The following is a 14,413-nucleotide window of genomic DNA, read 5'->3' as shown; positions in this document are numbered from 1 at the left end:
TTTTGGCTTTTCGCTTGGCAACACGGACTTTCAACTCCCTCCAAAGGTTTTCTATAGGGTTGAGATCTGGAGACTGGCTAGGCCACTCCAGGACCTTGAAATGCTTCTTACGAAGCCACTCCTTCGTTGCCCTGGCGGTGTGCTTTGGATCATTGTCATGTTAAAAGACCCAGCCACGTTTCATCTTCAATGCCCTTGCTGATGGAAGGAGGTTTGCCCTCAAAATCTCACGATACATGGCCCCATTCATTCTTTCATGTACCCGGATCAGTCGTCCTGGCCCCTTTGCAGAGAAACAGCCCCAAAGCATGATGTTTCCACCACCATGCTTTACAGTAGGTATGGTGTTTGATGGATGCAACTCAGTATTCTTTTTCTTCCAAACACGACAAGTTGTGTTTCTACCAAACAGTTCCAGTTTGGTTTCATCAGACCATAGGACATTCTCCCAAAACTCCTCTGGATCATCCAAATGCTCTCTAGCAAACTTCAGACGGGCCCGGACATGTACAGGCTTAAGCAGTGGGACACGTCTGGCACTGCAGGATCTGAGTCCATGGTGGCGTAGTGTGTTACTTATGGTAGGCCTTGTTACATTGGTCCCAGCTCTCTGCAGTTCATTCACTAGGTCCCCCCGCGTGGTTCTGGGATTTTTGCTCACCGTTCTTGTGATCATTCTGACCCCACGGGGTGGGATTTTGCGTGGAGCACCAGATCGAGGGAGATTATCAGTGGTCTTGTATGTCTTCCATTTTCTAATTATTGCTCCCACAGTTGATTTCTTCACTCCAAGCTGGTTGGCTATTGCAGATTCAGTCTTCCCAGCCTGGTGCAGGGCTACAATTTTGTTTCTGGTGTCCTTTGACAGCTCTTTGGTCTTCACCATAGTGGAGTTTGGAGTCAGACTGTTTGAGGGTGTGCACAGGTGTCTTTTTATACTGATAACAAGTTTAAACAGGTGCCATTACTACAGGTAATGAGTGGAGGAAAGAGGAGACTCTTAAAGAAGAAGTTACAGGTCTGTGAGAGCCAGAAATCTTGATTGCTTGTTTCTGACCAAATACTTATTTTCCACCATAATATGCAAATAAAATGAAAAAAAAACAGACAATGTGATTTTCTGGATTTTTTTTTCTCAGTTTGTCTCCCATAGTTGAGGTCTACCTATGATGTAAATTACAGACGCCTCTCATCTTTTTAAGTGGTGGAACTTGCACTATTGCTGACTGACTAAATACTTTTTTGCCCCACTGTATGTGAGGCTGTCAAGTTTAGGTTAGGAGACCTGCGGCCAGTCTGTGCATCGTGATCCGAACTCTGTGATGCACGGATGTCTTAATGAGGCCTTATACGTACATGTATGTAATCTTCTTCGCTCTTTTCACTTTGCTCTGAGCTTTAGAGTTGTTAAAGGGAAGAGTGCTAAGTAACTAGCAAGCGCTTTGCCATTATACCCTTCTGTGCTTCCTTTAAAAAAAATGTCCATCTCAAGGGTGAGCACAGGTTACAAATGACAAAAATTTACAATGTAAATTTTATTCGTCTTTACACGTTACCACTGTGTCCGGCCCACAGATAGCACTAGTGATTGCCACCATTGCCTTTTATTATCTGATAAAAAGTGAAGAGCCGATGATGTTCATAGACTGGGATATCTCAGTAATTTTTCATTTTTCAGTACATTGGAAACACTCATTACAGAGCATAAGACCATTTGGTTATGCTGGAAATCAGATCAAAGTGTAATTAATATAATCTACATCTACAATAATCTACTTCTGCCCATGGCTCATGACATAGCTGTGCATTAACTATGCTTTTTTCTCTTTTAATTGCCTTCACGGACTTACCTTTCCCTGTGACTAATACTACACTTTGCAGTGCTTCTCACTTTTGTTTTCTATTCATATTATTGTTGGGAGCATTATCATTACTATTGTTTGGCTTCTACAGAAAGATGAAATCTGTCTGGTCACTGTATATATTACAATATATTACAATTGGAGGCTTTATGTTTCTTTGATCCCTCTAGAGCTGTGTTGGTACTGCCAATAGCGGCTTCTGATATGTTGCTCTGACATACAGTGCTGTGCAAATTAATTGGGACAAAGCATTTTTTTAAGTAAAATCGTAAGTTGGTTACCAGTCAGTGATTCAAACCAGTTTTAACTGCTTTGAACAGGTGTGAGTGCCTGTTCAAAGCAGTTAAAACTGGTGTGAATCACTGACTGGTAACCAACTTACGGATTTTACTTAAAAAAATGCTTTGCCCCAATTAATTTGCACAGCACTGTATCAAGTCAATTTTATTGCATCAGATTTACTTTTTAAAGTTAAATTCCCACAATGAGTTTTTATTGAGCTTTTGATGTTCCATATTTTCACTGCATGGAAAACGCAGCATCTTACAGCTCCATCAAAATGGATGGGATTTATAGAAATCTCGTGCCCACTGAGCTTTTTAGCCTAACCTGCACTGTGTGTTGAAAATCTGCAACATGTCAATTTGTTCTGTTGGTAATCTGACTTTTATGGGCAGAATTTCACCACAGCATTGCATTAGATGCGGAAAATCTCCAGGTAAAAAATGCATATTTGTTATTAGCGCATTTGCGCTAAAAACACATGTAAACCAACAATGACTATACCTATATTTTTTTCTCAAAGCTAAATACCAGGAAGTAGCAAAACGAAAATAGCTTTATATAAAACTTGACATACCCAAAAGTCTGCGTTCCCATTATGAGCTATTGGTGAGTTTTTGGCACTGCAGAATTTCTGCACTTATTATTTAAATTAATAAAACCGAATCAAGAATAGATGCCTGGTAAAAGATAAGGGCAAAACATATCCCTTAATGATAATACCAATAAAAGCCAAGCAAGATACAATACTTCAAAGGGGAATCAGACATGGAACAAAAATATACATAAAGAAATACAGTAAGAGGTTTTTTTTCCCTGTAGGTTTATTATTTAAATTGGGTCACTTGCAGTTTCTCATTGTGTTTTTGTGTTCATTTTTTTAACATGCGGTTTTATCACGTGTTTTTAACACTGCAATTTTTGTATCTTTTTGTTGTGTCATGCTTTAAATAAAGCTGCTTTGTTTTTGATACTTCCTGGTACTTTTTGCTATACTTAGGTGCGGATTACATTCCTTTCTTGTTTGTGTTTCCACCCCAGGAATGCATGTGTTTTTTTTCTTGTGACTTTTCCCTTTCTAATGCAAGTCTATGGGGAAATTCCACACAGAAAACTCAGCACACCCACAAGAGAAATTGACATGCTGCGGATATGAAATCCCCACTGCAGATCAATTTATGTAGAGTGCAATAAATGCACAGTGGGCATGAAATTTCTATAAATCCTATGCACTTTGCTGGAACAATAAAGCCTTGTGTTCAGTATTTGGTGAATTTTTTACCTCAGTATCTGTAAGTCAGAACCAGGAGTGGGTGATAAATCCAGAAGTGGTGACGTGTTTCTATTATACTTTTCCTCTGATCTTTCCTCTCCTGGTTTTGTCTTACAGATACTGAGGTAAAATACTGACCAAATACTGACTGTGTGAACGTTACCTAAGATGCTGCATTTTTGAGTCAAAAATGCACCAAAAGCTCATTGTGGGAACGTTGCCTAAGGCCACATACACGCATTCAGTATTTGGTCAGTATTTTACCTCAGTATTTGTAGCCAACACCAGGAGAGGAACAATCAGAGGAAAAGTATAATAGAAACACGTCACCACTTCTGGATTTATCACCCACTCCTGGTCCTGGCTTACTGAGGTAAAATACTGACAAATACTGAACGTGTGATCATGGCCTTAGAGACAAAAACAGCAGGGTCAAAATCGAGATAAAACACATGAAAAAAAAAAAAAAAAAAAAGACAATAAAAAATGCAAGTAATCTAATCTACCTTTTTGGGGCAGAAATGCTGCAGGAAATCTGCAACATCAAGGACTCGCAAATATTCATCGTGGGAACATAGTCTAAATTTGCAGCATTCTGGACATTCATCTGACACCAAGCCAAACAGTATATCTATCCTAAGGCTTTTCTTTTTGTCAGGTTTCTGGTATATAATTACATTCATTAAAAAAAAATCATGGTATAGCACAAATCTAGATATTTTAATGATACGGTTTTATTTCATAATTAAACCATGAGAAAATATTAGACAAGAAATGTTATGTGTAATTTTAATATTAATTTACATCGCAAATAATGCAAATAATTACAATGGCATTGCAATGAAGACAATCCGCATATTCTAGTCAGCACGGCGGGTTCAGTATGTTGAAACCTGACATTACCGCAAAGTCTGCTGCTCTCGTAGTGAGAACACATTTCCTCACTTGTTCCATTCTCCTTTAATTAGAGCACATTTTATCACCGTGTTTTGATAAAGCAACATTTTTTTGCTGTAATTGGACAGGCCGATTAGCACAATGATTTGCAGCACCAACTCCATCTATTCTCTTCTTCCAGATGAGTGAAACAGGAATTAATGGGCAATATGAGTCGGTGTGTGAGTCGGTCTTCAGTGAAGTTGATGCTCATGCAATGGACGCTTTAGACCTCCCAGGATGCTTCCGAACTAGAAGTCACAGTTACTTGAGAGCTATTCAGGCCGGATATTCCCAGGATGATGATTGTGTCCCTGCAATATCCTCTTCCAATGTCACTTCCACAACCAGGTCAACGACAGGTAAAGTGTGCAAGCATCAATAGGGGCAATTATTGAGGTTTCACGGGTTTATTTTTTTCTATGGCAAAAGTTTCCTGTATGGAAAAATAACTGTTGCCTGTACTTACCGCATACTGCTCTAGAGCCGCAAGTTCTCCGTCGCCGGATCTACAGTATGTTGTTGATTTAACTGCAGTGGTGACATCATGACTGCTCAGCCACTTTGCTGAACGTTTTTTATATATGGGAAGCCTTTGTCTTAAAAAAATAATAAAATGAAACCTGAAAATCTCTATAACTCTTTTGTGGAAAACTTGTAGAATATTTTTTTTCATTACATTTTTATTGTTATATTACATTTTAACAAACAATGATAAGATCTATAAGTACAAAAACAATTTAAGCAAGGTATGAAGATAAATGAAAGAGGGTTCATGGAGGGAGAGGGAAATAAAAAAATTTAAATTTGTAGAATTGTTAATACAACCATATATCATGGGGATTGACTAATTCCAAGTTACCGAAGTTATCAATTTGATGTCAGCTGTCTTTGGACCATAGCATAATCAGTTTTACGTAGAACTGCAGTACTTCAACTGTGCTTAACATTGTACTTAACTGTGCATCACTATTTAATAACATTGGTGTTTTCTATGCCATTCATAGAGAAGGGAGAGCTAAATTCTTTGAGAGGTATGTTGTGCGCTTGCTTGCATTGCTTTTTATAATTTACACTAATTTAGTGGTGTAAATAGTGATTAGATAACAATTTGTTGGGTGCTTGTGCCCTTTGCCATTTTCAAAAAGTTGGCTTAGCTGTTCAGGCGTGGTATATAAAAAACACCAAATGTTGCAAAAACTGTTTGATGACTCGGACCCTATGCTTTTGTTACTAAGTTCATTATTTGAAACATAGAAAAGCACAGTAAAACAAACGTATAAAAATACTCTGTTGTAAAGAAGTAACAGTAAACAGCAAGTGCTAGTAAAAAGATGATGAAAAACAGGGTATTTGGTTGATACGTTTTTTGCAAAAAATGTATACTATAATAATAATAAATTTTATTTCTATAGCGCCGACATATTCCGTAGCACTTTACATTTCAGAGGGGACTTGTACAGACAATAGACATTACAGCATAAAAATAATCACATAGAACATAACAGATACCAAGAGGAAAGAGGGCCCTGCTCGCAAGCTTACAATCTATGAGAGAAAAAGGGGAGACACAAGGTGGGTGGTAACAATTGCCCTGATTGTTTGGACCAGCCATAATGTTAAGTGTGCAACAGTACGGACACAGAGGGCTAATAGATGCATAAAGCATGTGGGAACATGATACGGGGAACCTGGTTATGGTAAAACTTTTGACTGTGCCACACAGGGATAGTTAGGTTAATGTGTTGAGGCGGTAGACCAGTCTGAATAAATGAGTTTTCAGGGCACGCTTAAAATTGTAGGGATTGGGGACTACTCGTATTGACCTGGGAAGTGCATTCGAAAGAATTGGCGCAGCACGTGTATAGTCTTGGAGACGGGAGTGGGAGGTTCTGATTATCGAGGATGCTAACCTCAGGTCATCAGCAGAACGGAGGGCACGGGTAGGGTGGTAGACTGAAACAAGGGAGGAGATGTAGGGTGGTGCTGAGCCATGGAGTGCTTTGTGGGTGAGGGCAATAAGTTTGTACTGGATTCTGGAGTGGATGGGTAGCCAGTGGAAGGACTGGCACAAGGTAGAGGCATCGGTGTAATGATTGGCGAGGAATATGATCCTGGCTGCAGCATTCAAGACAGATTGGGGGGGAAGTTTGGTAAGACTGAGACCGATTAGAAGAGAGTTACAATAGTCCATACGAGAATGAATAAGAGAAACAGTATGAGTTTTTGCAGAGTCAAAGGTAAGAAAAGGTCGAATTCTAAGCCGCTCTACCAAACGTCAAGGTAACCCATATCAGAGCAGTCCCTAACTGATGTATTTAAAAACCTGGCCATGTGTATAGTACCTATATGAGTAGGATTCAGACAGGTAATGTCTGATGTGGATATGCTGCAGAGGACGGCCTTTATGTGCATGGCCCATAAGGGAGGGGTGGAAAACCTCCCTAATCTTGCAAAGGCAAGAAACCAATTAAATACAAACACATATGCCATGCACACAGTGAGCAAGTCTGTAGGACAGTGTTCACACAACCAAAAGACTGAAACATAGAAAAGCACAGTAAAACAAATGTATAAAAATACTCTGTTGTAAAGAAGTAACAGTACACAGCAAGTGCTAGTAAAAAGATGATAAAAAACGGGGTATTGGGTTGATACATTTTTTGCAATTAGCCTCCTTACAGTACATATTTTTGTGTATAACATGGGTAGAGGGTCAACTAGCCTAGGGAAACTAACGCCCCATCAACTAGTCAAAGGTCTAATTAGCATAAGCAAAAGGGAGCTTATAAATCCTTTTTTTTTTAAACGTGGATTTAACCATGGATTTAAACATTATTTAGGGTTAGTTAGGAAGGGAATTTAGTTATACATATTAGAATGCTGCTGGGTAAGAGGAGCATGGGGGGGCCAGACAGGTTCCCTTTAATATTTCTTATATTACTCAGCTTCTGCATTATATCACTGTTTAGAGCCACTTATATGGCAAATCAGTTTTAAAGTTAGATATTTCACTAGCTTGAAACTTAAAGAAGAAAAATAGAAGAATAAAGTGCAGATGAGATCAATTAGGTAATGGAATGTGGACAAGTACTAATAAGACTCCAGCGAGATTTAGATTCTAGTTAGAGTGAAAGCTAAGGCTGAAGTTCCAGTAGAAAGAGAACACTTGTCAAGTCAATTACCCACCACACAGATAGTTCGGTCATAATCTATTCTGCATGGAAATTAGTTGGACAGTTTTTCCTATTACAGTGACAGCATGTGCCGAGAACAGGTGAAAGCAGCCAAATATGCTATTCTCTCACAGTGAATAAGATCCCTTTCACCTATCTTATAAGTATGATGTATAATATACAGTACATTCATAGAGAGATGTAGAAATACACTTCTATGGCCCACATATATTAACCCCTTCACAACATATTACATTTATGCAGTATGTCATGTGCCTGACTTTGATGTGGGCTCACACACCGCAATTGCGCATCTTTCGCCGCAGATGATGGCTCTTTGAATAAGCCATCATGTGCCTCTAACAGCCAGAGGTGTATTGAAGCTGTTAACCTGTTAAATTCCGCTGCCAATCTCTGACAGTGGCATGTAATATGCGCCATATAACACGCGCCATAAATCCACAAATGGGGGCGTGTTATTCCACTTGCCCATTGGCAGTGATCGCAAGGCACCAATGTATTGCCATGACAGTCGGGGATTTGCAGAAGACCTCCATGGTTGTCATGACGATTCTCCTGTGAAAGCCAGCGTTTAGCTAGCGTTCATTGGAGATTGCGATTTTCACTATACATACTGTAGCACAAGCGATTAGAAAGTCACAGCTCCCCTAAGAAGACTATTAAATACAGTAAAAAATAAAATATATATATTTTAAAAAATATAAAAAAAACACAAGTTCAAATCACCCCCCTTTTGCACCATTAAAAATAAAACAATTAAAAAATATTTTAAAAGGCACACATTTGGAATCAACCTCCTCCACTAAAACCAGATGTATAAACAATAATGAGACTATGACTGAAACTATCTAACAAGCAAAACATTTTGTTCATAAGAACCAATCCATTTCTTGAACCACTCTGGAAAAATAAAGCTGCTTTGTGTTTGGTTGTATTGGGCAGGATGGCCAGGTTTATTGGTAGACAGATTTAATAAATGGTCTCCTACTGTATATATTATTGTCTAAAATAGCACCCTACTGCCTCTTTCACACTGGCAGACTCGGACTGGCCCATAGGGGAACAGGTGAATCCCCCGGTGGGCCCCTGTGCAGTCATGGGCCCCTAACCGCACTAAATGAGTAGTACTTGGCATAATTCACATGTTTTACTCTGTACAGAAAAAAGCAGCATCTCATCATTCATTAACCAAACTACCTAGCTTATTATTATATGGAGATATAAGTAAATTTGTGAACAAGGGTAGTATAATATTTGTATGCAGGTGAGAAGTGGGCCCCCAAAGTCATTGTTACTGGTGGGCCCTTGGCATCTCAGTCCGACACTGCACAAAGAAGTACTACTACAAGCACATTTTAGCAGGTGTCTAGGTGTTATATCCATAATATGGGTGCTAAAATAAGTCCTCTGAAATTGGCCAAAGTTGGAATCACACAGGTTTTCATGCACTTTTATATTCAATAGTTCGTAATAGATACAAGAAAGAAAGTCTTTTCTGTAGATATTCTGCTTTTATGATCCACTTCGGGCTTGAGTTGAAAAAAAATTGGATGAAAATTGCAGGTTTGGATTGAGATAAAAAAAATATTCTGTATGGGTGCACATTTTCAGTCTGTTCTCTATGTTACCACAAGTCTAACAGTATGCTGTTCCCTAAATATGTGTCCCATTTTGTGAAGAGAAAAAGAAAGGTGGCACTCACCATAAGCTTGTGTAAAATAGTCCTTTATTTCAACAAAGACATCAGAAAAAGCAGTAGGTAGGGAGTGTGCCGGAGTGTGAAAAACTGGATGTTAGTCGTTTCGCGCTACAAACCGCTTTTTTACGGGTCCACTTGTCTTGATTTCTATGGTGAAGCACCACCAAACATAGCTGCAGATGGCGATTGTTTCCATAATAAGGACTGTTAATACCAATGTAACATAGGACTGGTGACTATCAGCCTCACTTTAACAGACTTTTAGAGAAGTAATTGCTGCTTAAATGGGCAATGTGATCCTACTCGCTTCTACATCACTAAGTGAGTGAGGCCACTTAGATCACATCTACTGCTATCATCTCGCAAGCACAAGCAGCAGGTATTGAGCACTTGTGCTTTTCATTAGAATAGGACCGGTAAACAATACTTGTGTAATCAAGTGGGATCAAATTATCCCCTTTATAAACTAGCTTACCTTGAAAGTATTCAGGTATTAATTTGTTCCTTATCGATTTGTGCATGTCCCATCTCATCATTCTAGATGGCCACTGCACAGAAGCATCTGTGACTCATTTTTTGATTCACTAGCTTGGCACGACATCAGATGGGGCGTCACGTCTCAATAATGACTTCACGTGATCTAGACTGTAGGCTTCTGTTAATACATCCCAGAATAGTATTTGCCTTTTTTGCTGCTGCATCACACTGTTGACTCATGTTCAGTCTGTGAACTATTAGTATACCCAAGTTTTTTTCACATGTGCTGTTGCTTAGCCCTATTCCTCCCATTCTGTTTATGCTTTTCATTTTTATTGCCCAGATGTAGTACTTTGCATTTTTCCCTGTTAACAACCATTCTGTTAGTTGCTGCCCACTATTCCAGTTTATTTATATCTTTTTTAATCCTCTCTGTCTCTTCTCTAGAATTAGCTATCCCTCCTAGCTTTGTGTCATCAGCAAATTTAATCAGTTTACCCTCAATTCCTTCATCTAAATCATTGATAAAGATGTTGAACAATACAGGGCACAGGAGAGAGCCCTGTGGTACCCCTCTTGAGACATTCTTCCAACTGGATGTGCGGCCATTTATGACCACTCTTTGGGTCTGATCGCCAAGCCAGTTATGAATCCACCTAACCGTTACCTTGTCCATTCCATACTTAGTCATTTTTTCTATAAGGATAGTATGAGATACTTTGTGAAATGCTTTGCTGAAGTCAAGATATGCTATATCTACCGCATTTCCCTGATCCACCCAGTCAGTGATTCTGTCATAGAAGGAAATTAAGTTAATCTGATATGACTTATTAGTTACAAACACATGTTGACTCTGGTTAATCACTTCATTCTTATCCAGGTACTTACATACATGTTTTTTAATAATATTTTCAAAGGTCTTTCCTGGTATATAAGTCAGACTCACTGGCCTATAGTTCCCTGGGTCCACCTTCTTCCCCTTTTTGCAGATAGGAACAACATTTGCTCTCCTCCAGTCTTCGGGGACTTCTCCTGTTCTCCAAGAATTTTCCAAGGTTATGGAGAGTGGTTCAAAAATATCTTCTGCTATCTCCTACAGTACTCTGGGGTGTAATTCATCTGGACCCGGAGACTTGAGTTCATTTATGTTAGCTAAGTATTCCCTCACCATCTCTCTGTTTATGGATAGTGTGGATTCTTCTATTCCTTTAATAGGACCGTAAAGATCGGTTGATGTTACATTTCTTTTCTGAGAGAAAACAGATGCAAAATAGGAATTTAAAAGTTCGGCCTTCTCAACATCCTTTCTTACCATTCCATCATTATTTTTATACTGTAAAAATCCTATAGCATTTTTGACTTTTTTCTTTTACTTTTGACATATCCCCAATATTCTTTTTTATTGCTTTTGATGTCTTTTGCAAGCCTTAATTCATTGTCAGCTTTAGTTAATCTGATTCATGCCCTGCAGGCTCTGCAAACAGCATTATATTCTTCTTTAGATATGCCTCCCTCTTTCCATTTGGTAAACATTTCTTTCTTCCCTTTTGCTGGCAGGTAACAGGCTGTACTCCAGCCCACATGCAGCGGCCACAGACTATTGTCAAGTCTGATGGAATGGGATATGAGAGTAAATTTGCACCAACTCTATAAAAAAAGTACTTGTATGCCTTTTAATTTCATATTACCTTCCTGCTCGTATATTAAATGCAATGTATTTACCCAGATTATATTGAATTAACTACGTATTTGTTTAAAGAATAAAGAACTTTATTTCCATCCCGTGAAAAAGTACTCTTGTAATTAAATCTAAAGCACTCAAGCACAATGAATGGATGCATTTGGAAATTGATTAGGAAAGCTTTCTAGTATCTGCTTTTCCAATAAGCTTTTATTCTCTTTTGATTTTGTTTTTTTTTCTGTAGGATAGGAATTACTAAGAAAATGTTTCCATTGGGCTAACATTGGATGTCTACCATTGTGTGCGAAGCAGGATACAGTTTTTAGTTAGCAAAAAAAGAGAAAAAAATAAAAAGGAGATTACCAAATGCTGAAAAGAACCACATTGATGTTTGAGAATTTAGTATAAGTTCTAAATGCTCGCATGAATGAGCCTGGTCTGCAGAGAGCTGCAATGACAGACACAGTTGCTACAAAATGTAAATGTGCCTTGTAAGCAATAAAGGCCTCTTTCAGTCCTCTGATTGATAGGAGTGCTGGGACTTGGACCCCCATGATCTGATATTGATTACCTATCCCAACAACAGGCCATCTACATCAATGTCTCGGAAAGCTTCTTAAGAAATGTTTTTGTACTCCGTTTCCAATAATGGATAGTTTCTCAACTATCGAACCAAGCAATCTTCTACCTGAAAAGATAATGGAATTATACTTCTGATAAAACTACTAGCTAATCTCTTGAAATAGTTCGAATATGCTTGGGGGCAAAACCACCTTCCACACAGTGATGGACCCTTACAGCCACAGGATCACAATGATGGAAGAGTTTGCAGTTCCTTGAGCAAATGCACGTTAATGACTCAGCAAGCTTCTAAACAAGATAGATATCTTAAATCTGGCCACACTTCCAGGAAAGTAATTAAGAGATACCAGTATTAGTAATAGAAGATAAAATATTAAAATAATAAGTTTTCTACTCTGTGAAAAGTGATCCTCAAAGGATTGTTGTAAAACAGCAGACACATGTAGGACTAACCCTCCACAGATCCTGTGCTGGCTCTAAGCAACTACTCCGATCTCTGTGTTTTGGTTGTAGGCGTGACATCATGTTGACAGCAAACATCAGCGTTGTAGTCAGTCACGTAGCTCGCCAACTCTATTGATATTGATGGCATAATATACCTAGTTCAGTGATTGACTGCAGTGGTGCTATGCTCTGTCGACGTGACATCCCATAATGCAGACAAAATACAGAGACTGAAGCAGCACCAGAGATCCAGTGCTAGCATTGGGGATGGTGAGTACTATATGACTTTGTTATTTTAGAAATATGCAATCCTTCGGGGACCACTTTTCTTAAATTGGAATATACCCCTTTTAATTACTGGCAGTGATAGCAGTGCTTATCTGAAAAATTAAATAAATAACTCATTTTCACAAAAACACTGATAACAAAAAATGATGAATGCACTGCAGGCATTGCAGGTCTTTAGTTTGAGGTACCGTCTTTTGTTGTCACTCCTTGAGAGTAGTTGGGACTTTACAAGGAACCCTATAATAGCTAGCTATTACTAATGTTTCCTGTTCTTAGAGCAGTGAGCCAAAATCTTCGGTAAGTAATCATGTGATCACTGTGACAGCTATTCACAATAATCATTAACATTAACCCATTCATGACCACCCATACATATGCATCAGTAACTGTTAAGTTACCATATTCTACAGAGCCATGTTAAATATTATTTTTTAATTGGATAAAAATATGATAAAAGTAATTAAAAAATGTTTAATAGCCCAACAAAAAAATGTACAAAAGAATTTGGTTTTTAAAATAGAGTACATTTTCTTGTTAATACATTTCCTAAAAACAAAAAATGTACATTTAATTATCCAATCTGATACTTGAATAACCAGAAGAATTAATTTAACAGTTTATTCAGAGTGAAATGTGAACTGTGTAATAGATAGTAATTAAAATAGCTAAAGTAGCCTTTTCTATAGCCATGCCACTAAAAATATTATAAAAATTATTTAATACCCATATGCTCCTCAAACAGCTATGAAAAACATACAATTTGTTGCCATAAAAATTAAGGTCATACAAAACCGTATCATAAAAAAATAGAAAAGTTCTGTCTGCCTTAATTCAAAGAAGAGCAAAACAAATAAATAAGGTCATTATAGGAATGGATACTCAAAAACTGACCTGTAGAAGCGCTATTAGGCGCGAAACAGCAGTTGTCGGTGCGTGCTTACTCTCTCCCACAGCCTCCCGGCCATGATGTTTTAATTGTGTGCCAATAAAAGCGGACTTTCTATTTGGATCGGTGAGTGCTATGGTCCTTTTTTCTTCTGATTGTGGATTTATACATATTGTATTTTCTGGACAAGCACCATGATCTTGGTAATAGCCTGCAATACAGCACGAGTTTGACAGCAATACCTGGCTGGGATAAAGGCGGTGCCGGCTGGCCTTTTTTCTCACCAAGTTTAATAGGAATTGATATTGATGTTATATCCTTAGGATAATCAGGAAACAGTAACCAAAATAGGATTTTCCTGAGAATGAGTAAGGTCTTTATGGATTTCCTTGGAAGATGAGATGTAACAGTGAGCACTGAAGAAACCATGTGTGAGGGAATTAGGCCTCACCGAGACCCGTGTGAAGCTTGCAACAGACTGGAAGGTATTAAGGATACACACCTTGGTGAAGGTTTAAGGCACTGCGTATTGGAATACCTTTGAATAAATTCAATCTGTTTTTTTAAGATGTGGCATCCTACAGTGTCTTGTTGGTGAGTCTGCTTGCTATCTGGCCACTACGGGGTGCTTATTCCCACCCTCCTTTGCCCTCCCCCCATACCATCTTTACACAGGCAATTGTTAAATGTAATTTACGAGACAATTCAAAAAGCTCCATTAACCTTATTAGCTATGTGTATTTGTCATGTTTTGACTGTAAAGGTAGAACATATATAGAGTGAAACTCCTCTAGAAGTCATTGTTT

The 14,413-nt window shown here is 38.4% G+C and overlaps 1 protein-coding gene across 3 annotated transcripts in view; it reads left to right on the top strand.

Annotated features, from left to right (window-relative positions):
* DLGAP2 (DLG associated protein 2) overlaps positions 1 to 14,413 on the top strand; it is an 824,782-nt gene that overhangs the window by 640,886 nt on the left and 169,483 nt on the right. For all 3 annotated transcript variants that reach the window (XM_073589202.1, XM_073589200.1, XM_073589201.1), the window contains one exon: positions 4,496 to 4,715. In XM_073589202.1, coding sequence (XP_073445303.1) covers positions 4,496 to 4,715 — 220 coding nt within the window. The remainder of the gene's footprint in view (positions 1 to 4,495; positions 4,716 to 14,413) is intronic.

The sequence above is a fragment of the Dendrobates tinctorius genome, unplaced genomic scaffold (assembly GCF_039654945.1).
Source record: "Dendrobates tinctorius isolate UK_male_01 unplaced genomic scaffold, ASM3965494v1 ptg000107l, whole genome shotgun sequence".
Taxonomy (NCBI): domain Eukaryota; kingdom Metazoa; phylum Chordata; class Amphibia; order Anura; family Dendrobatidae; genus Dendrobates; species Dendrobates tinctorius.
This window is presented reverse-complemented; position numbering and strand designations above follow the sequence as displayed.